This window comes from Malania oleifera, chromosome 11 (assembly GCF_029873635.1).
Source record: "Malania oleifera isolate guangnan ecotype guangnan chromosome 11, ASM2987363v1, whole genome shotgun sequence".
NCBI classification, from domain to species: Eukaryota; Viridiplantae; Streptophyta; class Magnoliopsida; order Santalales; family Ximeniaceae; genus Malania; species Malania oleifera.
The window spans coordinates 31,428,642-31,452,966 of record NC_080427.1 but is presented as its reverse complement, the minus strand read 5'-3'; the positions used below and the strand labels follow the sequence as shown (position 1 = coordinate 31,452,966).

Here is a 24,325-nt window from a genome sequence, read left to right as displayed (position 1 = left end):
TTTTCATTCTTACCTTGATTATATTTTTACTCCAACTCCCTGCTTCGATTCCACTTGACAAACTAGAAATGTGTATTATAGATCATTTGTAATAGAGGTGAGTCTGTGGTACCACCATGACCAAGTTGCATGTCTTGGCAATTGTTATCCTTTGAAATCACAAAGGGTGCGACACATCGAAAAGCATCAAGGTAAACAGTTGGGCAAAAAATGATGATTTAAACTGCCACCTACACCCAAAGGTGGTTTTAGTTTATTATATATATTTACAATATCTCACTCTAATAAACAAACCCACGACAAAAAAGAAAAAGAAAATGTCAAAAGTCCATCAACATAATCAGCGACATCAGAATTAGCATCATCGCATGACGACAACATCGCACTACTGAACCTTAAAATGTTTCATGCAATTCCATCTACAAGAAGACGCCCACAGAATGTTTCCATGGATTCTCAATGGCACAAGTTACCGTTGCTGTCGACTTATTTTTTGACCTTTTCCTTTTCCCAACACCAAGAATCTTCCCTACCTTCACCTTCAGAGAGTTCACAAATTCAAACCCTATCCACCTCTAAAATGTTATGTACACAATTTTTTTTTCCCTAGAGCATATACGGTTCAACCTGCAACAAGATAACAATAAATGTTATTTGGATGAATTTACGATCCTTACCATCAATTTTGTTGTTTTGACACGAACGTCAAAATGATATGACAAACTCCTGCTTGACAGGTCTTGCAGAAGAGAGTCCGATGTCATTGCTACTGCTAGAATACAAGAAATCTTGTCATGGTTTCTTAATGGTCCGTTGGATAAAGGATTTTACTTGAAAAAAGAAAAGGAAAGAAAAATTAAAAAGAAACCCATTTTTCTTTATATTTTCTTTCTATATTAAATTCTACTAAAAATAAAAGTTTGATTTTATATGATTAAATATTTAAAAAAACTAAATATTAATGACGAGTAAAATCAAAATTTCATAACCAAACATGAAAACATAGATTCCTTGTTCCCTTTTTCTAATATTTTTCGAGTTCCAATCGCAGCCTACGGATCAAGAAACCAAACGCTGTTGTTGTAGCCACAATAGCAGCTAAAAAATGCGTAACTCAAACTAGTCATTATTAAATAAAAGCGGCATACCATTGGGATTATTCACTCACTGCCAAAATCTTCATAACTCAAGCCTTCAGATATAGTGTCCAACCTTTTACTGTCTCCTGTCAGGGCAAGGCATTTATATCAGTCAGCTGCTTATGTGGCAAACATGACAAATGGCAGCACCTAACCTTGATGTTCTCCCCTTTCACGGGAATCCAGGAAGTTGTCTGTATCTGAAGCTAGGAAGGGTGATCTCGAGTAGCTCTCCAGTATATCTGAAGCAAATTAAAACTTTAGGGTTAACATTAAGCGTAATTTATGGCTTATAAGCTCAGTGAGTAGGTTAGTAACCAAGTATTAAGCTGACTTCTCAAGTTTTAACACAATAACCCAACATGAGCTTTGATCTGAACAAAAATTCTAATTGAAACACACGAGGACTCGGCATTCTAACTGGGTTATCAAATTGCATGATAGGCATAATACTGATCCCCAGCAATGAAAAGAAAAAATACAATTTAGAACAAACCTGAACTCTGGGAGAAGTCAGCCGTCAAATCTGAGAGACTGAAATTTCGAGGGATCTGCCCTAAAAATCCAAATGATGAAGTGTCTGCATCCAGTAGCGGTTCATTCAGAGGCTGTGAGCTGGACTCTACACTGCTGAAAGATGCCACAGATCCATCCCCAATTGCTGGACGTGTTTCCAGGACATTGCCATCGGCACCAAACATGAATGGAGAACTGCCTGCATAGCCAGTTTCTGATTTGATCATAACCCCATTTATTCCCTGCATCATTCCCATGTTTGAGCTCTGAGTTGATAGCAGGTCTGGTGGGACATCTATCCTGGCAGGAGCAGACATATCAACAGAAGCATGCATGCTTGTGTGCAATGATGACCCACCATTCGTGAATGCATTAGGTAAACTGGAACCAATTGGGTCGTGCATGTTCTCTGGCTTCAGAGGAGGTCCTGTATGCCCTGGGGCATAGCATGCTGAGCTCTGATGCACTGCTACAGAGAAAGAGGGAGAGAAATCAGTCAATGTTGTACAATAATTTTGACTAAACTACCAATGTCTTTCAAAGAAAGAATTATTGTTTCAAAATAATGATAGCTAAAAAGAAAAAATTGCTGCTCAGAAAGATATCTCCTATATATTCTATATGTCAAGGCCAATCCATAAGAAAAAGCATGCATGAAAATAAATGTAAAGCATGCCCATCTTCATCAACCTTAGGAAAAATGTCCTACAGGTGGGTCTTACTTTGTGGAATATGAGATCCATTAGTTAGAGACATGGAAGCAACTCCAGTGGGGCATATCTGATGCATCAGCTCCACCTGTTTCTCTAGCAGCTTGTTGAAAACAATTATTTGTTGCTTCACCATCAATCTCAAACGATATGCTTTGAAAAATTCTTGATTTTCTTCTTCAAGCTTTTGCCAAACTGTAGGACAGGAAAGATTTTCTTAAATTCTGGGAGACCAAAGTACACATAAAATACATGACTAAAGAAAACTTATTAGGAGTGGTTGAATTTAAGTTTTAGACTTGCTTCCCCAATATTTCTGTCACTTGCACCTTACAATAACGCAAGTCTTGATTGCCTTTAAAGTTCTTGTTTCTTGATCAATAACACGTCAGCTATGCAATACATCTATTAATTAAAAAATTTATTTACAAGTTCATTATAGGAATGGCTGCAAACAAGCCAGCTCAGCCAAGCTGGCTTTAGACTTGGCTCATTTTATAAACAAGCCTTAAATTTGACCTTGGGCTTGGCTCATCAATTAAACCACCTAGCTTAGCCTCGTTCATGTTTGTCTCGTTTAGTAATCATGCTTAAAACGAGACAAGTCAAGTCTAATCCTATTCAAATTTTCATTGTTTATTAAAGAACTTTAAAGTTTAACCTAAAATTGCTCATCAATGTAAGCAAACAATCAAATTTGATCATTTACAACCATGTGTAACATTTCAATTTGTGTCTTACTATCTCATGTCATGAAAAGAAAAAGACAAAAGAAAAACAAAAATATGTCATTTAGGGATAACTAGTAGGGACAAGCTTACTTGCGAGCTACTTGGGCTCAACTTGTTTTGTAACTTAACTCAATTTTACTCAAGTTTGAACTACTCAAGTAGTTTACGAGTCAAATTTGGGTCTTATAATACTAGTCGCGAGCCTAATCGAGCTTTTAAATTTTGTATTATGTAAGTCATCTAATATATATTTATACATATATTTAACATTATATATATTTTATAATCAAGTCGAGTTCAAGTTTTAAGAACTTGTAGTCAAGTCGAGTTTGAGTTCAACACTTTTGAGATTGATCAAAATTGAGTTGACTTTCAAGCTCAACATTTTCGAGCTGAGTCAAGTATCTTGCTATGTCGACTCGACTCAAATACACTTCCAAATTGACTAGAGAGAAAGTATTTTAAATATATATAAAAAAATAATGTCAATTAAAAATGGACACTAAATGAAATATATAAGGAGCTGTTTGATATCAATTTTGTTTTCTGTTTTCATCGTTGTAGAGTGAAAAATAAATTATGACTACCTGTACGTTTATGTCACTTTCTATCTTTCTTTTTTTTTCGGTCAATTTCCAACTTTTTATTGAAGAGTTCAGAAAAAAATAAAAACTAGATTTTATGATTTTCATTTATTTTAACAACCAAAATACTTTAATATCCAAAACTCACTTTCAAGATTAAACGATTTTTTTACATAATTTTTAATTAAAATCAGAATAAAAAAATCACAAGAATTTAAAATATTAAAATAAAATATCCATAAAATTTCTTAAATTTCGAAAAAAATCATTCCAATTATATATTTTTTATTTCAATTTTCATGTACAATAAGATTGTTCTTATAGCACTAAAAAAGAGTTTTGAAGTATAATTAAGTAAAATAATTATTGTTTTCTTTTGTACTTTATTATTTTAATCATATTTTTCACTTGTTCTTCAATTCAAGGACACAAAATGAGCATTTGTTCAATATAGTTTTTCGTTAGTTCCAGAAAACCAGAAAGGTTGATTTTCAATTTTAACTTATAAACCTAATAAACACTCCTTTTGTTTGAGTCTTTAAACAAGCCAACAAGCAAGCTAGCGCGCAATATTGGCAAGCCGAGTATCATCTAGCTTGATAGTTTTTTGAGCTTCAAATCTAAGCTTGATCTTGGCTTATAAATTTCATGAATGAACCTGAACAAACCATTATCGAGCTGAGCACCAAATAACTTGCAAATAGCTTAGCTCATTTGTAGCCCGAAAAATAGGTTGATGGTATTGTAACATTATCTTTGGGATAGAAAATTTGGCTAATAACTTCAACACGCTATGCAATACAATTAAATCAGCACATTTCAAGAAGCAGCCAATCATTGCTTATATGCAACATTTATACGCAGAGATTTTGGTAAACATGCTATCATTAAAAGAATCTAAGTTGATGTTTGGTTCATGGAATATCCATTCCAAGGAATAGGATGAAATACAATGAAAATGTAATGATAATTCTATAGGAATATAATAATTGAAAAAACGTCACTCGTGCAAAAATATGTTGTTCCATCCAACATGAAATAGGAAAAAAATAGACATTCCCATGGTGAAATTTGGGAATAGTTATTCCATATTTCCTTGCCACTGACTCTAAAAAAAATTGCATTTTATTTGCTTCATGATAATAACACTTTTCTTTTTTATAGCATAATACTTTTGAAAAAAAAAAAATCATAGTCAACCTCCTTTTCAGTTTCAAACTATTCATTAACTCATTTCTCACCAACTAACTGTTAATATTCTTGTTGATTAAGGCTACAAAATATGTAGTTAAACATGTCCTCTCTCCCTTTGCAGCCTCACCCCCCCTCTCCCCGTTTTAGTGTGTCACTATGACTGCTGCAGGTCATTAAAGAAGAGAACCACAGATGTTCAGCCCAGACCAAAGGGAAAACTTTCAATCTAATGCCGGATAGAGTGCGAAAGGGCGAGGTTCTCTTTGTGCTGGAGCAGAACCCTAACCTAATCAACGGCATAGTAATTCTTTGTCATCAGTAAAGTGGTTCCTGGAGAGGTTTTTGTCAGTGTATGGAAGGTTCAGTAGGGGTTACCGGAGCAATCCAATTGGTAGCATCACGTATTGGTTGGAGATTTGATTAATGACAGTTGAGAATTTCTGTGTGTTGGGTTGAAATGGTAAGCATTATTCAGTTTTTATCCCTGGAGGATCTAAAGGAAATGGATGGCGAGGATTTGAGAAGGAGTTTTGTGCTTGGCCAAGGAATTTGGTGCGATGCTTCCTATTATTGATGAGGTGCTACAGAACACTAATAGCTCATGGAGCAAGGTGGTGACAATGGGAAGCAATAAGGTCTGTGATTGCTGTGGCAGTATGATGCAGGTTGTGATGTCTGGTTCTGCATGGACGACCATCAATTTTGCTGTGCATCCAGATGCCACTAGGGTTTCTTTGAAGGATGATCGTGTGGGGAAGGGGTGGAATGGGCTGGGTTGTAAGAAGCATGGGGATTTCACCTGCAAATCCAAGGGGAATGCCATGGGCCTGGAATGGATTGGGCTGGCTATTTTTAATATTTCACTAAATCTGGGCCAGCTTTTAGGCAGTCTTATATCAGATCCAGCATGCCGAAATGGGACTTCAACTCAGGCACAAAAAGCTAATTCACAGCAGGTTTATTTATGTCAGGCTCAGAAGTTTGGACCTCATGGCAATCAAGCTCAAATCTCAAGAAATTTTTTTAAATCGGCAGCCTATAGACTCTTCTCCTTCACTAAAGCAATTCCACTTCATCTTTTGGTTCACAGATGGAGAGAGAGCGGGCAGCTATCTCCTCTTCATTGGGAAGAAAACCAGTATAGCTAGCTTTGAAGGAAAACAGCCCATGAAAAGCCAGAACCGAGAGAAAACTTGCACAAAGAGAAATAAAAGTGAGTCTCAAGTTGTGGGTGTTGATAAGGGGGGTATTACTAACAACCTAGAAGCTGGTCTTAACATAATTCAAGGGAAAAATGATGGTTCCTGGGCAAAATCTTTTGGCAAGGGAAGTAAATCAGATAAGTTTAACAGCCAAAAGGTTCATGATCAGAAGGCAGTTGCGGGTGTGAAAATGGGGGCAAGAATTGAGGAGAAGTGAGGGTGTTGCAGTATAACAGTGCTAAAGTTTCTAAGGAAACATAGAAGGAAAGTAATGTAGTATGGAAAATCCAAATGCTCATAGGGCTGCAACTAACGAGGGAAAGCAAAGGTCAGTAGAAAAAGAAATGGGGGGATCTCTCGAATAATGACAGTGAAGTCCTTAGAGTATGACAGTGATGAGGGGTTCTTTTTGGATGAAATTCGGGAACAATATGGATATGGTTCTGACTCTTTTCTGATTTACTAGGGGATTTATTGTATGTGCCTCCATCTCTGATGGAAGTTTTGGAAGGGATTCCTACTTTTCACATGGTGGCATGGATAATAAGCTACAGTGTAAGGATGGAATTCTGTCTACCCCTGGGGAGGGGACTTCTGGTAAGGATCTAGAAACACAACAATTGATCGATAAGATGGTTAAATGGAGGAATCAAACTTCATCGATGGAGGTAAAGCAAATGCAGAAGAGCCAGAGAAAACTAGCTAATTTAAAGAGCTCAGTGAACTATGATGGAAAGGGTTTAAAGAGGGGTTTTCTTGGTTAATTCTCCTTTACTTTTATTTTTTTATTTTTTTATTTTGAAGGACTTCCTGTCTTCATCTAGGTTGTAATTTCTCTTCTCTATCCAATATATCTTTTTTCAGACTTTTTATTACAACCATTCAATTCCTAGGAAATGAAATTCTGTGAAATTTACGTAATCTAAGTAATTGAGAGAAAAAGGTAATAACCGAAAAACAGTTATTCATGCAACAAGACAATTCTCACCTGGCGTCATATATAAAAATCAATATAGTGAACTGCAATATAATTCATGGGTGGCCATCCAGGCATCCACAATCTGCCAATTTCAGCTGCTATAGGTTTCAAGAATATATTTCGGCTTTCCTTCTACAGCATTCTGGACTAAACCATGCTATCTAAAGTTTTAAACAGCTTCTCTGTAGATATGCCTCTGCGGAAATTGAAAATTGAATTTGTGTGCATCAATTGGTTTCTTAAGTCCTTCGTACATTTTCATTATTATTCCCAGTGCAGCCTCTCTTTGCTACTACCCAGTTTAACAACAAATACATTTTTATATTATTCAGTGGTGGTAACCTGTAAATGACTATCCTCAAACTACAATCCTTTCCAATGAGTCCTCTATTGTGATAAGTAGGGGGTGTGCAAAAACCCTAACAAATCAACCCATCAAATCAGATAAGTTTGGCTTGGTTGTCGGGTTATCCAGTTTAAAACTGATAAAAAATTAAGAGATTGAACAAAATAAGTCGTACAGCAAAACACTATGCACACCCATTTATTTTTCATTTCAATTTTCAATTGGCTCATAGCTAAGATGCTAACACTAAACCCTTGCTAGTTGCTACTGGATGCAATAAAAGATGCTTGCTAGAAAGGCACATGGTTTGAGACCCCCAAACAAGCCAGAGCTCTAGAACTACCAGATTTGCAGCTCCTGCACCATGAACATCAGACATTTGCAACGGCCTTGCCAGCCTCGCCAAGATCCCATTACTGCCATAACAACCACATCTTCCTTGCCAAAATCCCACCAGTCTTATTCAGAGGAGGATGAAGGCAGAGACTCTAAGGGTTCACACTCCACAACCAATTGAAGAGGCTAAGGTAAGTCTCCAATCGCCTTTCTTCCAACACTTACTTATTTTAGTAATTATGTTCTGGTGCATTCACAATATCTTAGTCTGATTACTGATTACAATTTCAACTTCATTGTAGTCTCAACCTAGAGAAAAACCATCAATCTGAGAATCCCAAACTGTCAAACTGAGAACAGATCAGGATCAAACCAAAGATGTCAAGGGTTGAGTTTTGTCAAACCAAACTAGTCAGTTCAGTCAGAATTTTCTGTTAAACCTGACAGAACCAGCCTGTGTACAACCTAAGTGGTAAGCACATACAGTGTTCAAAATTGAAATATACAGCATATAACAATCTCAATATGAAGTTTCCAGAGTTGTGCTAGAAAATAACGTCAATAGAGCCCTTTCATCCACTCCAGATTATAACCAAGCATTATAGGCTGGTGTGCAATTGAACCTCAATGTGTTTTTGATAAGAAAGAGATATATTAAGAGAGAAGAAAAAGAATTACAAGCTAGAGGAGGAACAAAAATACTCAAGAAATTAAAAAGCAAAATAATACAAAAATTCAAAAAAAAAAAAAAAGGCAAATAAAAAAAATCAACACAAACTAAGATGCCCCTTCTTAAACCCTTGCCAACATAATAGAAGATCTTAAATTAGCTAACTCATGCAGACCTTTTCTCCCCTTGCTTTTACCTCAAATCTGAACTAAATCCTTTCCCTCCAGGGTCAGTCAACCATAAACCCATCTTGTCCAACAATTATTGAAATTCAATACCATTCCATTAACCCCAAGAAGAAATAGTGGTAGGCAAAATACCATCTCCAACCTGTTCAGTTGCCTGCTGCCTATAAACCTTACCATCATCTTCAAACAGAATAACACCTTCTAAACCTTTTAAGTGGACTTGCCTGCACTTGGGGGACGTCTCCAACTAAATCTGAGGAATCCGAAACATGCCCATAATGCTCAGGGAAATTTGTCCAATAATAAGCCACCAACAATGCTACGTTACTGTCAAGATCACTTTCACTGTCAAACTCATCACCCCATTTCTTTTTTGTTTTCCTTTTTTTTATAGCAAAAGAAATTTCATTAATAGGTAAAGAATTTACAAGGAGGGAGAATAAGATATCTCCCTACAATAAAGAACAACAAAAATAAAGAAACATCAAACCATCAATTTCCTCCAATCCCCTTGTAACTCCAGAAAACTAGCTTCCCTAAAAATTCCAAACCCAACACACCATAAATAAGCCATACACTGAATCTTATCCCAAACCAGTGTCCAATTTAGCTTCTTTCCAGAAAATATGTGTGTGTTGTACTCTATCCATAGACCCCATAAGACTGCAAAGATGCTGCACTTCCACAAAGCAGCCCTATCCTTCCATCTTCCAGAACCTCCAAAGGAGATGGCTAAAAAATCTACAGCGGAAGGACAAACCAAACTCTCTTCCCTAATACTGAACGATTTGATCCAAAGAAGATGGGATGCTGTCTCAGAGTTCCTATAACAGAGCACACATACATCTGGAGAGAGAGCCTTCATAGTCTCCTAATCTGCAGCAAGTTATTAGTATTAATTTTGTTAAGCACAACCTGCCAGGTAAAAGCTTTGATTCTAGGGGGAACTTTGAACTTCCAAATAGAAGGATGGAGAGGAAAATAAAAGTTGGAGTAGGCAAAAAATTCAAAGAAATATTTGCAAGTAAACACCCCTGACTGATCCAAAGACCAAGAACAAACATCCCTACCCAAAGAAACATTGCAATTACAAGCATCCCTATACCCAAAGATAGATTTCAGTTATTCAATAAGGTCAGCAAGGATGACAGCTCCACCATCTCCCTATCATTGAGAGGTCTCCTCAAATGGAGATGCCAGGAAACCAAAATTGCCAATAAGGAAAGGAATAGCTCTATTCGGCTAAGAACACAATCTAAAAAAATAAGAAAGAGAAATGGAAAAAGAATCATTCCCAAGACATGGGTCTTTTCAAAAACAAATCTCTGATCCATCCCCCACCTCAAATTTAGTGCGAATGAATAGAGAATAAATATGAGAAATAGGCCTCCACAGCCTCCCCAAAGAACATCTGAAACTAGTATTTGCATCCCACCCATTTTTCTCATCCAACCCAAACTTACTCCGTATAACTCTATGTGACGGGGAAGTATCTTCTAATGGAAAACGCCATAACCATTTGACTAAAGAAGGTGTTTTTGAGACACCAAATTACCAAGACCGAACCCCCACAGCCCCCTCCCCTCCTCCTTTTTAGACCTACAAATCTCTGCCCAGCTCACTCAGTGGTCCCTACGACTCCTCATACCAGATCACAAGAAATCTTTCATGATTCTCTCAAGCTTACTGGCAATCCCCACTAGAATCTTAAAAACAGACAAGAAATACAGCAGAATCTAGAAATACAGGCTTGAATAAGCGTTGTTCTGGCCCCCCAAGAGAAAACAAGCCCCCTTCCAACCATCTAATCTATTCGTCACCCTTTCCACTACCAGATTCCAAAAATCCGCAGCTCTAGAATTCACTCCCAAAGGGACCCCCAAGTCAAGGGCCAATCCAAAAAACCACACCCCACATCTGTAGCCCAATATCTGGTAAGCTCAACAGGAACATTTAAGGCTGCTATACCGCTTCTCCCTATATTAATTTTTAGCCCGGATAACCTCTCAAACACTTGCAGAATACCCAAAATTTTTCTAAACGAAAGGAAATGATCATCTAGAAATAAAATGGTATCATCTTCACCATAATTCCCTCTTTCCTCACTATCAATGAGAATATTTTTTAATAGACCATCTGCAACAAGATTTTCCTCACCAGTAACAAGCTTATTCCTGCCAGTATAACCAAGTTTCTAGAAAATTCATCTTTCCAATAGAACCTTGATCCTCCTGGGTCCTGGCCCTTAACCAAGCTCCCTCTACGGCCAATTCCCGGATAATTTACCAATTTATTATTTGAAAAATTATTGGATAACTCCACAACACGAGCACTATGATAACTCAAATTCAGGATCCAGATTATTGTTTATACTCTATCAATCAGCATTAAATCCCTAGACAGATTGCTTGGCCTGTGCTCCTAATGCTCCACAATTCTGATTTTGAGAAGGAACTTCTGGAAAATGACCTGCCACATTTGAAAAGAAATAAAAAAATCATAATCTTTCCTCTTCTCCATTTGATCCTTATACTTGATCTATCAGCACTGAATCCCTACCATTCTGATTTTGGGAAGGAACTTCATAAAAATACCAGCCACATTTGAAAAGAAATAGATATATAATAATCTTTCCTCTCTATTTGCACAGCATCCATATTGTCAAAGCACAAGACCCTTTCATCCTGTAACCAGTATCCTTGCTTGATGAGAGAAATCCTTTCTGGTCATAACTGATGCTCCAATTTCACTGCTGCCTTTTTATAATTCAGATCCAAACCAACAGACACCTCTGGCTGCTTAACCTCTGCAGCCATCAGCAAAAGAACCACAACAGTTGATCAACTGGAACAGGTATATCATGATTTTTGAAACAAGTCCTATCCTCTCCCAGCAGTCCCATTTGCATTTTTGTAACTCATACTCATTAATCTGAAGCCCGCCATTGTTTGACCCAACAGCATGATTCAACCAATTACACATTAAACCTAGTGTATACGGATTACAAGAGCCACAACTCTTTGGCCCAAACATCACATGGAACTGCCGCTGCCAAACAATTGAATCAAACAAATTTCTTTTTCCAAACAAACCAGCACAAAAATGATACCAAATTGAGGTCAAACTTTGCAAGATCCAATGTACCACCAACACAGGTTCTCTCATCCACCAATTTCTTGTCAAGGCCTCAATCAAAACCTCCTACCCTTGTCTTCTCCAGATTCTAATTGAAGGATTCCCTAATTGCCAGAGATTCTTCTCTGATTGTTGTTCAACATCATGGTAAATGAATAAAGAAGATAGCAATGTAAGACAAGGGGGAAATTTGGTGTAGTGGAGCTATTGCAACGGAACCTCAATATTAATTTCCATCTGCTCCAAATGGTCGCTAGCATAGTGGAGTTGTATGAATATTTTGCGTCTCTATCAAAAACTAATACATTTCTTCCATTTTCATAATAACAATATTTCTTCTATAAAAAAAATCATCAGAAAGGCTGTATGAGTTAGAAAATTAAGAAGCATATTATTTCTAATGGAAAAAAAGAAATTTAGTAAGAAAGAATGACCCACAGATTTTTTAAAATAATAGGGATCTTAAGAAATCTGCCTGACCCTCACAATCTCCACCCTTTGGGCTAAGGTTGGTTTAGGAAATAGCAAGGGAAAAACACCGACCTCCACTCAAGTTTGGCAAGAAAGACACGACCTTTTTCAAGGTTTTAAAAATCCCATGGATTACCCTTGAGGTTTGACAAAAGGCACAGGCCTCTCGAGTTTTCAAAAATTTCACAGACTTACCTTGGCATTTGGTTTCTAAGAAACATATTCCGCCTCCTTGGGCTTGATGGTAAATTACTGGAGGCATACAAGTGTTCCATAAATCAAATGAAAAGGTGTTACGATTCCCAAATCAATTGGGATTTCAAGTTAATGTGTTATGATTCCCAAATCAATTGGGATTCCATTTAATGTTAAGATTATTTAATGCTTGTTAGGATTCCAAAATCTACTAGGATTCGAAGGGATATTTTACATTCTTGAATCCTAAAAGGAGTAAGTTTCTCTACCCTATATATATGTGTAACCCCTACGGGGCTTTTCCATTCAATCAATGAAGCAATAACATAATTCATAGTCTTTGGCTAATTAGGAGGCAAATCCCCTTGAAGTGATCAAACCTTGTTTCTCTACTATTTTCCATTCCTTGAATATTCCCAATTTCTCCACGATAAAACACCAAGGTCTTACCACTTGGTATTAGAGTCGGTGTTCTTGTGGATGTCGTTAACCCGCCGACAAAAGCAAGATCTTGGAATTCTTGATCTTCACTCATTCTCAATGGCCACAGAAAATTCAACAGTAGCATATGGAATCTAGGCTAAATGCTGAACTTAGCAATATGTTTAAGTCTCAATTTTGAAGAGATCCAGGCATCGCTCTCTAAGCTACTCATTCTTCCCATAAATAGAGAGAAGATGATTTCTACATCAGCTAATTGTAGGGAGCAGCCACACATGCGTGGAGGAGGTTAACAAGGAGAGCATGATCATGGTCCTTTTCGTATGAAGGTGGAATTTCCTCAGTGGGACAGTGATGACCCTACTGGTTGGGTTTCTAGGGCTGAAAACTTTCACTTTCACAGCACTCCAGAAATATCTAAAATTGAGATTGCTTCTATTAGTCTACATGGCGATGCTATTCAATTTTATGACTAGTTTGAAGCTTGTTACAAAATGCCTTCATGCGCAGAATTTGTTTCTAGATTACTTGTCCGATTTGGGCCCACTGTACATGAGAATATAAATGAAGACCTTGCTAAAGTATGCCAAATTAGCATTGTCTTGGAGTATCAAAATACAATTTTGAGTGGCTATTAAACAAGACTAAAGATTTGAGTGAAAGGCAACTCGTGGGTACTTCTATTGAAGGTCTCCTACCTGACATTTGGCGTGAGGTTGAAGTGTGTCCGCCACGAACTATGACCGCTGCAATTTCCTTTGCACGGTTAGAAGAAGAGAAGTTGGGAGAAGAACGATGTTGATCTTACAAGACCATTAGCAAGGAGAATGTCAGCAACACTCTCACACCACCTACTCCTCGCAATCCTCCTGCCAAATGATTGACTCGGGAGGAACTTAAAAGGCGAATGACAAAAGGTTTGTGTTGACATTGTGATGAAAAGTGGCATAGAGGACACCACTGCAAAAAAGGACGACTCTAGATGATTGAACTAGTGGAGGAGCCAGCAGAGGCTGAGGATAAACCCCTCTTCTTTAGATCAAGAAGGTATGGAATCTGGTGATAATGAAGAATCTTTCATTTCTTCAGTTATGCTTTAGCTGGTTATGCTAATCCTCAAACCATGAATATTTGTGGCTTCCTAAAATGCCAACCTGTTACTATCTTAATTGATACAGGTAATATTAATAATTTCATGACCACGAAAATTGCGACATTACTAGCCTATCCTGTGGAGCAATGTGAAAAGTTTGATGTGAAGGTCGTAGAAGGACCTTGACATGTCAAAGCAAGTGTCCAAAGGTTAAATTTACTATGCAAAATCATGGGTTGTATGTTGATTTTTTTTTTTTTTTTTTCTGCCACTAGAAGACTATGAATTGGTTTTGGGTATTGAATGGTTAAAGAATTTAGGTGATATAGCTTGGACTTTCTCTAAACTGGTTATGAAGTTTGCCACGAATGGTCATAGAGCGACTCTTGAAGGCAAAGTTGTGGAAATGTCACTACAGTTTCAAGCCATCGTATGGAGAATATCTTTAAAAAGGAGCAACATGGCTGCTTAGTACAACTTCGAGCATCAAAGAAGTTAACAACATTAATCTAGGCAAGATTAAGGCACCCATCATCTTGCCATATCAGCGAACACATGATCTGTCACGCCCCGAACCCCGAAAGTGGGCCCCAGGGTGTGATCTGAAAACCTAACCTGTATTTGTATCATACAAACATCCATGATACCAATAAATATGAGGGTCCAACCCGATAGGGCTCGCGGGTACCCTACTCACAACCACTATTCACATGAACAACGCAGTGGAACATATTTCAACCTATTACATTCATTTATACCAAAGTACTAAGTATGTCATAATACAAAACATCAACCCAAGGTATCCAACATAATCCAAAATGACATCTCGGCTACAATTCAGTACTCACAACAGTACTTACAAAAACTAACAGAATACTACGCTCCAGAACCCTCTAAAACGCTAGGTTCGGCTACCTGAAGGACCTGAAACAGATTTGTATGATTAGGGTGAGACACTTCTCAGTAAGGGAGAATCAGGTTATATCAATGTGTGGGCACATGAGTGTTATTCCAATATATTTCACAATCATCAGTATAATCCAGCAAACTGGCATGTCATTATTGACCCACGGTATTGAACCGGCATTCCACAACCCTCGATATTATCCGGCAAACCAGCATGTCATTATTGACCCCAAGGTGTTGAACCGGCGTTTCACAACCCTCGATATTATCAGCAAACCGGCATGTCATTATTGACCCCACGGTATTGAACCGGCATTCCACAGCCGTCGATATTATCCGGCAAACCGGCATGTCATTATTGACCCACAGTATTGAACCGACACAAATCTAGTGCTTTCACACTCTTCGGCATAAACCGGCAATTTACGACCATCGGTATTAACCCGGCATGTCTTATAACCCCACGGTATTAATCCGGAATGTCTCAACCCCACGGAATCAAACCGGCATGTCATTATTGACCCCACGGTAATGAAACCGACATATTAGTAACCACCATTCCTGAAAACAGTTTGGAACTTCAGTTCCTATATTTCATTTCAAACACATCACAACTCAATCATCACAAAATATCCTCTCCTGCCACACCTATTTGGATAATTAAACAATCATATGATAATTGATTCAGAAATATAGTTAAACATAAAATAAAGGTACGGCCATCTCTATACTTTAGTTTTATTCAAATAAACGATTTTTCAAAAGAAACAGAGACGATACCCGAAACCTTAACTTTCCCAAAAACCGTACACCCGAAAAACCGGCAATCTCACACAATGAAATTCTCCAAACAAGTAACCAAAACATCCGTATAAACATAACCTACAGTTCTACCGGATCAGATTTTAAAAATAATTGATATAAACAAATCCCCTTACCTGTTCTCGAATACCGAAACACGACTCCAAATGGCTCAAAACAGTCACATGAATTCCCAAATCCTAAAACCGAAAGACCCTACATCAATATCACCCTATTTAATATAGATCTACAAGTCACTAGGCTCATTTCGACCCTTACCTCAACTTCGGGGTAAAAACCGGGAAATCCTCAAATTGAGATTCTACTCCGTAGGACTTGTAGAAATTCACCCACTGATCCACGTAGTAATGATGGATCGTTAATTCGAGCAATGAGCCACCCGAGATCTTAGAGAGAGAGAGAGAGAGAGAGAGAGTGAATTCGCGGTTTAGAGAGAGAGAGAGAGTAATATAATAAACATAACATAGCCCTTGAGTAATCTAAAAATATCTCCCCCGAGATTTTTTTTTTTGTTCGGGTTACTACATGATCACTGCATTCCTCTATTGCCAGGTAGTGTCCCTACTAATGTTCATCCTTAACGCTATCCTTACTTTTAGGAAGCAGAAATAGAAAATATAATGAAAGAAATGTTATATGCTGGTATATTCAACCAAGTGTCAATCCATATTCTTCTCATATCTTATTGGTGAAGAAGAATGATGGGTCTTGGAGGATGTGTGTTGATTATCGAGCATTGAACAAGAACACTGTGGACGATAAATATCCTATCCCTTTGGTGGATGGATTGTTAGATGAGTTGGGAGGTGCCCAGCAATTCAACAAACTCGAATTGAGATTAGACTATCACCGAATACGGGTACACGAGGATGAAATTTAGAAGACTATGTTTAGAACTCACTATGGCCTCTACGAGTTCTTGATTATGCCTTCTAGTTAACCAATGCGCCTTTGACCTTCCAAAGTTTCATGAATGATATTTTTGGACCTTACCTACGTCATTTGCGAATTGTACTCACCACTTTTCTTGGGCATCATCTGTTTGTCAAGAAATCTAAATGAAGTTTTGCTTGATTGTATGTGGAATACCTTGGGCATATTGTTTCCCAAGAAGGTGTTTCAGTTGACCCTTCTAAAATACAAATGATGACAGACTAGCCTATTCCACAAACAATAAAAAAGTTGCGAGGATTTTTGGGGTTGACTAGCTACTACGGCGAGTTTGTCAAGGATTGTTGATTGATTAGCGCCCACCGACTGCTCTGCTAAAAAGGGATGCATTCAAATGGAGTAAGGAAGCTGAATAAGCCTTTTGTCAAGCTTAAGCATGCAACGACTACAACACTAGTTCTTGCCTTGCCAGATTTCAACAAGGTGTTCATCATTGAGTCTGATGCATCAGGAGTTGGCATTGGTGCAGTTTTAATGCAAAACAAATGCCCCATTGCTTTTACCAATAAGGTTTTTTCTCCATCTCACATTAGCATGAGTGACAAAGAGATGCTAGCCATTGTGCATGCAGCTACAAAGTGGAGAGATTCTTGACGTTTATTGCTACTCAGCCTCGAGGACAAGGCTGATTTGAAGGAGGCAGGAATGTTAGGATCCCCAAATCAATTAGGATTTCAAATTAATGTGTTATGGTTCCCAAATCAATTGTGATTCTATTTAATGTTAGGATTATTTAATGTTTGTTAGGATTCCCACATCAATTGGGATTCTTAAATAATATGATTCCCAAGTCAATTGGGATTCTATTTAATGCTAGGATTATTTAATGTTTTGTTCAGATTCCCAAATCAATTAGGAATTGAGGGGATATTTTACATTCCTAATAGGAGTAAGTTTCTCTACCCTATATATATGTGTAACCCCTATGGGGCTTTGCCATTCAACCAATGAAGCAATAACATACTTCATAATCTTTTTGGCTAATTTGGAGGCAGATATCCTCGAAGTGATCAAACCCTATTTCTCTTACTATTTTCCGTTTTAAAATTTTCCCAATTTCTTCACGATAAAACCCCAGGGTCTTATTAGAAGGGCGGGTATGTGAAAATTTAAAATCTGAAAGGAGGTCCACGTCATTTTGCCAAATATCAGGGGAGGCCTATGAGATTTTTTTCTTTTTTGGTGTGTGTGTGTGTGTGTGTTGGTGGGGGTAGTTGCTCTGCACTTTTTAAAAAACTCAAGAGGGTTAGTGTCATACCCAAATAAAAATAACAGAATAATTAATTTAGTTAGGAGCCTGGTTTTTTAACATGCTGATTAATTGAATAAGACACAAACAGGACCATTTTGGAAACCCCCACCAGCCACCCCCTACCCCACCAAAAAAAAAAACCAAAAAAAGTCCCCTTGGAATCATTTTGAAATTTCTTGATCCCTACCTCTCTTACCAACCCTCCATTTTTTTCCAAGCAGCCTAGCCTTAGCCTCCCTGGTGCCTATTTTTCCTGAGCTCCAGTGATGTGCGGCCAGGTAGATTACTCTCTCTCTCTCTCAATATTTCTAGTTGAGAGTGTCTAAGATAGCATAGAAGATACAAATATTCTCATCTAATGTTGCATAGAAGATAACGAATCCCCTTGTATTATTTCAAAAACAATAATTGAAAAGATTCGACAGTTTCTAAAGAGAATTTTCAGCAAACATTTTTTACAAGAATTTAAATTTTGATAATCATATAGTTTCAAATTCGAAGGATTTTTAAAATTCCAGTAAAGAAAATATCATCGGTTTGGTAACATCTAAAGATTCATAAATCCTTTCTTGAAATCCTACAGAAAGAACTGATATAATCGATTTCTCTGAACAACTCAACAAACTTCTTTTGTTGTAGAAAGGAGAATAAACAGAGAAAGAAAATAAACTTATCCCAAACAATCATGACAACCAGATTTATGGGGGGAAAAAACTATACATCTAAGTTAACTATAAATGGTTAACATATGTTGCAGAGTCCAAGCTCAACCAAGTTATGAGGAAACTCACATATTGACCATGATGTGCTCAATGCATTATTAGCCACTAAAACTAAGCTTTCATCCAAATTATTGGAAGACAGTAATATGGAATTTCTTTCCATTCAATTCAGCTTTGGAGGCGATCACTTCTGTTAACCGAAATTGTATTTGGATCTTCATTGACTACCCCAACCCATGTTTTTCTTCGGTTACGCTTTGACCTAACAGCACCCTCCGTCTCAATCAAATAACTCTTCCTCACTGTGCATCTAATGGTTTCCAATTGCATAAGTATTATAACCAACAAATAGTTAAATAGCCTGGGTTAAAATTACTCATCATGCACATTACAGAATACATTAATAAAGTATATCTAGGAGAGTGCAATCACAACTCATAATTACCAAGTTCAGTAAAACCAGGTTCTATTTTCGCCTGATCCAATAGGGTTGCAACAACTTCTTTTTGGTTCATGTAAAGTTGAAGACATCGTTCTATAAGATTCTGCACCTGGGATTTGACATAAATTAAGAGAAAAAAAGTAAGTTCCAGAGACACAAAAATATTTATGGTAACTACAATTGCCTTTTTGACAAGAAACCCATAATTTAGAATTTCCAGAAGTAGATTAATGACATACTCGGGGGGAAAAAAAATTAAATGAAATCTGACCTAAAAATGCATGCCACTATTTCTTGAACATGTGCCTAAGTGAACCATTAAAACTCTTACTGGGTCTAAACTAAACACATTTTGTAACCTAGTTGTAAGATTCTACACATCATTCTAATGAAATTGTAATAGTTAAAACATTTGAATTTTTGCTCAAGCAATCATGTTTTTCATGCATTCTTCATTTTGTACTTTGTTCAATTGTTTTTATCATGTACCACTTAATCAAGCAATGAACAAGCCTCTTTATCCATTCATTTGTTTATTGATATGCACCACTGACAAGCTTCTTTAACAAATTGGGGAATGGTCTCAAACTTGAACCACTCTATCTCATTCTTTGTCAAGAGAAACAATGATTAACATGGAAATGATTACTTGATGACATTGACAGAATAACCTATTGGTCGTTATTACCAAGAAGTCCATCAGTTCTCTCAAACAATTATCAGATTATTTAACAAGGTCATTTAGATGTCTGGATAAAACCCATATGGAAGGAAAGATGTGAAGGATACAAAAAAAACAGCAATCTCATATAACAACGGTTGTCAAACATATTATTCACATGCCAAAAAAAATCATCTTTGGCATAATTCACTTAAAACACAACTGGCCTGGTATGCTACCAAATTTATAAATAATAATAATAATAATAACAATAATAATAATAATAATAATAATAATAATAATAATAATTAGGGAATAAAAAAGGCACGCTTGTATACTTCAATTCATCAACAATAATAATTTTATATGCAAAAAGAATTGAGACGAAAATAAGTAACCAGTTAAATCAACATTTTTACTAATTAGCAGTTCATTATTTTGCTTCAGCGAGGAACTTGTGACGAATTACCACCTTAAATATCCAGAAATTAACCTAGCACATATTGCTACTTCTCTAAAGAAATAACAGAATATTCAGGACTCTTCACAGTTCTCGCCTCTTAAAATTACAGTTTTATTCTTCCAATACCACTTTTTAAATTGCAAATCTGACCCAAGATGTGAACATGAGAAATAGGAGGCCTTTGTTAAATACAGTTAAAGCATTTGTTTACCTTCTTTAAACTAGCACAAAATCATGATGCACAATATTTTGGAATTTAATAATACATCAACAAATTAAATTATGCAAGCTGAAGGAAAAAATGCATAAAGTTAAAGTAGGCTGAGTGAAAATGGAGATGTGCTGGAGGGTGTACAGTGTAATCAAAGAATACCTTTAAAATTGAAAGGAAAGTCTTATAAGATAACTATAAGACCAACTGTGTTGTATAGAGCATGGATCACATTGTTGGGTAGCTAAGAAAGAACATGCCCAAGAAGAAAAAGTTGTTGAAATGAGAATGTTAAGGTGGATGAGTGTTATATCGTTAAAAGATAAATTAAGGAATGAATATATTTGCGGTAAGTTATACATAGCACATGAAAAAGATAAGATATGGGAAGGGTGGCTCGAATGTTGGACATCTACAATACAAACAACATGGGCCAAATAGTGCATCAGTGGGAAGGAGTGAGCTAGTTACTATTAGTGGAAGTAAAAGAAGTAGGGGGAAACTTAAAATAACTTGAAATGAGGTAGTAAGGATTTAATAGTCCTTAAATTGTCGAAGAAAATTGCCCATGATCATCTAAATTGGAGGGAAAGGATTCATCTAGCCGACCCTACCTAGCGGGACATAAGGCTTGGTTTTGTTGTTGTTGTTATCAAAGAATTAAAATTAGGTGTAAGATTTTCCATAAAATAGTTTGAAGTTGCTAAGAAATAGGTAGATAAAAGGGTTTGGGATTGGAATTAAGTTTTCAAGGCTAACCAAAAGATTTTGAATGTGCTCGTTGATCTTTAGAGGTCGCATTCTCTCTTCCATCAACATCACTTTCAAAGTGCAGCATCATCTGCAAGAGACAGTATCTGGCACATATCCACAATGAACCATAAAATGCATGCTGTCAGCTGCCTATACAGATATGGATCTGATCTCACAGAAGCCCCACAAAGGTTCCAGGAAAACTTACCACTATTAACCATTAAACCTTCCCACAAGGAAACTCAAACACCAACTTGAAACAACCAATAATCTAACCAACGAAGCATTCTCTTTTTTTTTTTCTTGCTACTTCTCAGAATCCTAGCAGTCTGCTCCCCAAAAAGTAAGAAAAACAGATATAATTCATCCATTATTGCGCCCCCCCCCCCCCCCCCCCCCCCCCCCCCCCCCCCCACCAAGCTCTAGTGACCCTGTTTGAGATCTGAAAATTCTGACCACCATCCTCATCAAAACACTCCATGGCACCAACAGACAAGAACCTGGAAAATTTCTCCTAGCAATCACTCATCCCTGCCATGGAACCGCACAAGTTCCTGATCTCCTCACCTAAAAATCACGAAACAATTGCATAGAAAGATTAAAAGCAGCTATTTCCTTGGAAATTTGCTACTGCCTGCATTGATCAGTGCAAACGTTTAAAAACGAATCTATAGAGTCCATAAATAATGGACCACGAGGAGGTTCAAGTTGTAAAAAGCACAAATCACTAGACTTGCAACCTATTCTTAGCCTAGATAATAGCCTCTCTATCTCCAAATCTGCAAAAAAAATCAATTTTAAAAAGGCAACAGCACCATCATTATAATTTCTATGTAAAAGCTCGCTGTAGTTTTATGCAAGTGTTTTTTAAAAAGGCAACGGCACCATCATTATAATTTCTATGTAAAAGTTCACTGTAGTTTTATGCAAGTGTTTTGGTACTTTTGGATAAACAAGGTATTTAAGATGGCTTCTTTTTCCATGGTCATTTGGTGCAATTATGCCTTCAACCTCAACAGTTCAAAAGCCTTGGAGACGGTCCTTAATGTGGCCCATCAAAGTTACCAATAGAAGCACTACAAGGATTTCCTAAGAAATGACAACAACCATCATTAAGATGTTCAGGTAGACTAATCAAAACCATCATTGCATCAAGTTTCTTCATAAAGTAAATAAGAGATCACCATAGAGAGATAAAATTAGTTAAATGTGTACTGCTCTCAGCTAGCTCACTTCTTTACTCTTCTATATTTCTACTGGTATCGATAATATTGTGTGGAAGATGTGCCCTCGTCATCCTCCAAATCATAGTATAAAATTGCCAATACTAAAATACTGACAGAATGATAGATGGACTGAAATAATATAGGATGTCAAAATCAGATAGCCTAAGTCCTAATCAACAAAATTCAAGCTTGACAGCTTACCAACTGTATATCTTGTCGCGATACCCTTCTGACCTCACCACTAGACATTTTTCAAGGTTTCACACAGAGGCAATACTCGCGCTAGAAAGTGGGGCACTGCTTACAATAATAACTGGGTAAAATTCCAAACATTAAATTGTGTACTGCTCCTTCACATCAGATTTAATTATGGAGATGTACTATGTGTAAACCTGGAACAATTAAAAGAGCAGAAAAGATCATAAAATTAGTTGCTACAAGAAACTAGAATCCAAAATGAAAAATCAAAGAGAGCTAACTGCCCTCTACAACTAAATGAAAAGGCAAAGCCAACATTTCGAGTGTCATGAATCAAGACTACTCAGAAAAAAAAAAAATTGAAAGCCCCTCTCCCCACCAAAAAAGGGTCCAAACTCTAACACAAACAAGGATTCAAATTCTCTACAATCTGAGTGTAAAAGAAATGTTAAGCATAATAGTTCAAAAACATCTGGAAATCAAGCACAGTGAAACAACGGGAAGTATGAGCTGAGAAGAACATATGTTTTAGGTATTAAAATTTTCATTAATGATTATGCAGTAAGATGAATCTGAAGTTTGCAGCATAAATCTCTGCAAGGTAAATAATTTTACGTGCAATTAACCAATTATTTGCAAGAAAGAAACACTGGCTGGGATACCATTTTAGGAAAAAGGTGCAGTGAGATGATCATCACACTAGTCAAAAATGAGGAACACAACATTTCCTTCAAGTAACTTGTCGCAGATGTTTTATGTTATCTGTAGGAAGCCTTTCTGTTGAAGCTTAAATACAATCTATTAGCACTAATACACCCAATGAGCCCAACTTCTATGGAATTTTCTTCTGAGGAATTTTTTTTTTTTTTAATTTCTATAAAACATTTGGGAAAATTTTACACAGAACATACTCTACAGAGAGATAATTAACTTCTGCTAGCAGTTCAAAGACTTCCCCAAGGTGCTGCTTGTTTCCAAGATTGTTTTGGGGAAGCTGTTTCCAAGGAAAAAATAAATAAATTATGTGTAAGAAAATTTCTCCAAGCATATGCGCAGTCTAAAGTTTCCCATATTTCAACTAAAGGAATTTCAGAGAAAATTCCCACCAGGGGAAAATAAAAATCCAGCGTTTTGAATCCGAGCTAGGTATCACATACAACAAATCAAATTTAAAAAAAAAAAAAAACAGACAACTAGTGGTGTAAATTCATGTTCAACAAGGCAAAACCTAGCTAGGGTTATGATTTAAGAATTTGATTTTCACATGATCATCAACATAACACAGCACCGGAACCCTACCAAAGATCACATAGCCAAAATCACACGATCGTCGAATAAAATCGTGAACGAAAACCTTAGAATCCTATATAAATGCAACAGATCAATTACCGATAAAAATTATCGGTATAACACACAAAATATAAAACACAGAAACACGTATAATACACGAATTTATTGCCAGTGAAGCTTATAAATTTCTGGATTGAGATATGAACTGATCTACTTACCTAATTCAGAGACCTTCTTCAGCTGAGAGAGGGGAAGCGAGAGAGAGAGAGAGAGAGAGATAAGAGAGTTGGCGAAGCTGCGCTTATCGTTGTCCTTCAACTTTCTTCTGGATTTCGTGCCGCTTTTTTTTGGGGAATATTTTTTTTAAAATTAATTTTTTTGGTTGTCTATTTTGGAAAGGTTACTTGGCAACGCATGGAATGATGACGCGTGGAGGCAGGGGGGCGAAGTGTGGGGCCAACAGAGGAGATCAGATGATAGGGACAATCTTCACCGTCG

General features: G+C 36.9%; 1 protein-coding gene across 9 annotated transcripts; it reads right to left on the bottom strand.

The window, feature by feature from the left end:
* Positions 1–214: 214 nt before the first annotated feature.
* LOC131168416 (uncharacterized) lies at positions 215–24,325 on the bottom strand. 9 transcript variants are annotated; one of them, XR_009140295.1, is made up of 9 exons: positions 24,046–24,312; positions 22,541–22,731; positions 19,029–19,134; positions 2,378–2,560; positions 1,636–2,121; positions 1,295–1,381; positions 1,149–1,225; positions 678–769; positions 215–539 (listed from the first exon to the last, which is right to left on the bottom strand). XR_009140295.1 is itself a non-coding variant. In XM_058127813.1 (8 exons), the coding sequence occupies exons 2-7, from the start codon at positions 22,586–22,588 to the stop codon at positions 1,161–1,163; spliced, it is 978 nt and encodes a 325-aa protein (XP_057983796.1). In that variant the 5' UTR covers positions 22,589–22,731; positions 24,046–24,319; the 3' UTR covers positions 215–769; positions 1,149–1,160. The 9 variants fall into 9 exon arrangements, 6 of the variants coding, with proteins under 6 accessions (XP_057983796.1, XP_057983795.1, XP_057983798.1 ...); XR_009140294.1 differs by having other exon boundaries at positions 215–627; positions 731–769; XR_009140296.1 differs by lacking the exon at positions 2,378–2,560 and having other exon boundaries at positions 215–627; positions 731–769; positions 24,046–24,325.

Coding starts and splice junctions, on each gene's coding strand:
- LOC131168416 (XM_058127813.1), bottom strand. CDS start 22,588: ATGTCTAGTGGTGAGGTCAGAAGGGTATCGCGACAAGATATACAGTTG. Junction 19,135..22,540: donor CGCGACAAGATATACAGTTG/GTAAGCTGTCAA, acceptor GTCAAATCCCAG/GTGCAGAATCTTATAGAACG. Junction 2,561..19,028: donor ACCTGGTTTTACTGAACTTG/GTAATTATGAGT, acceptor CCTGTCCTACAG/TTTGGCAAAAGCTTGAAGAA.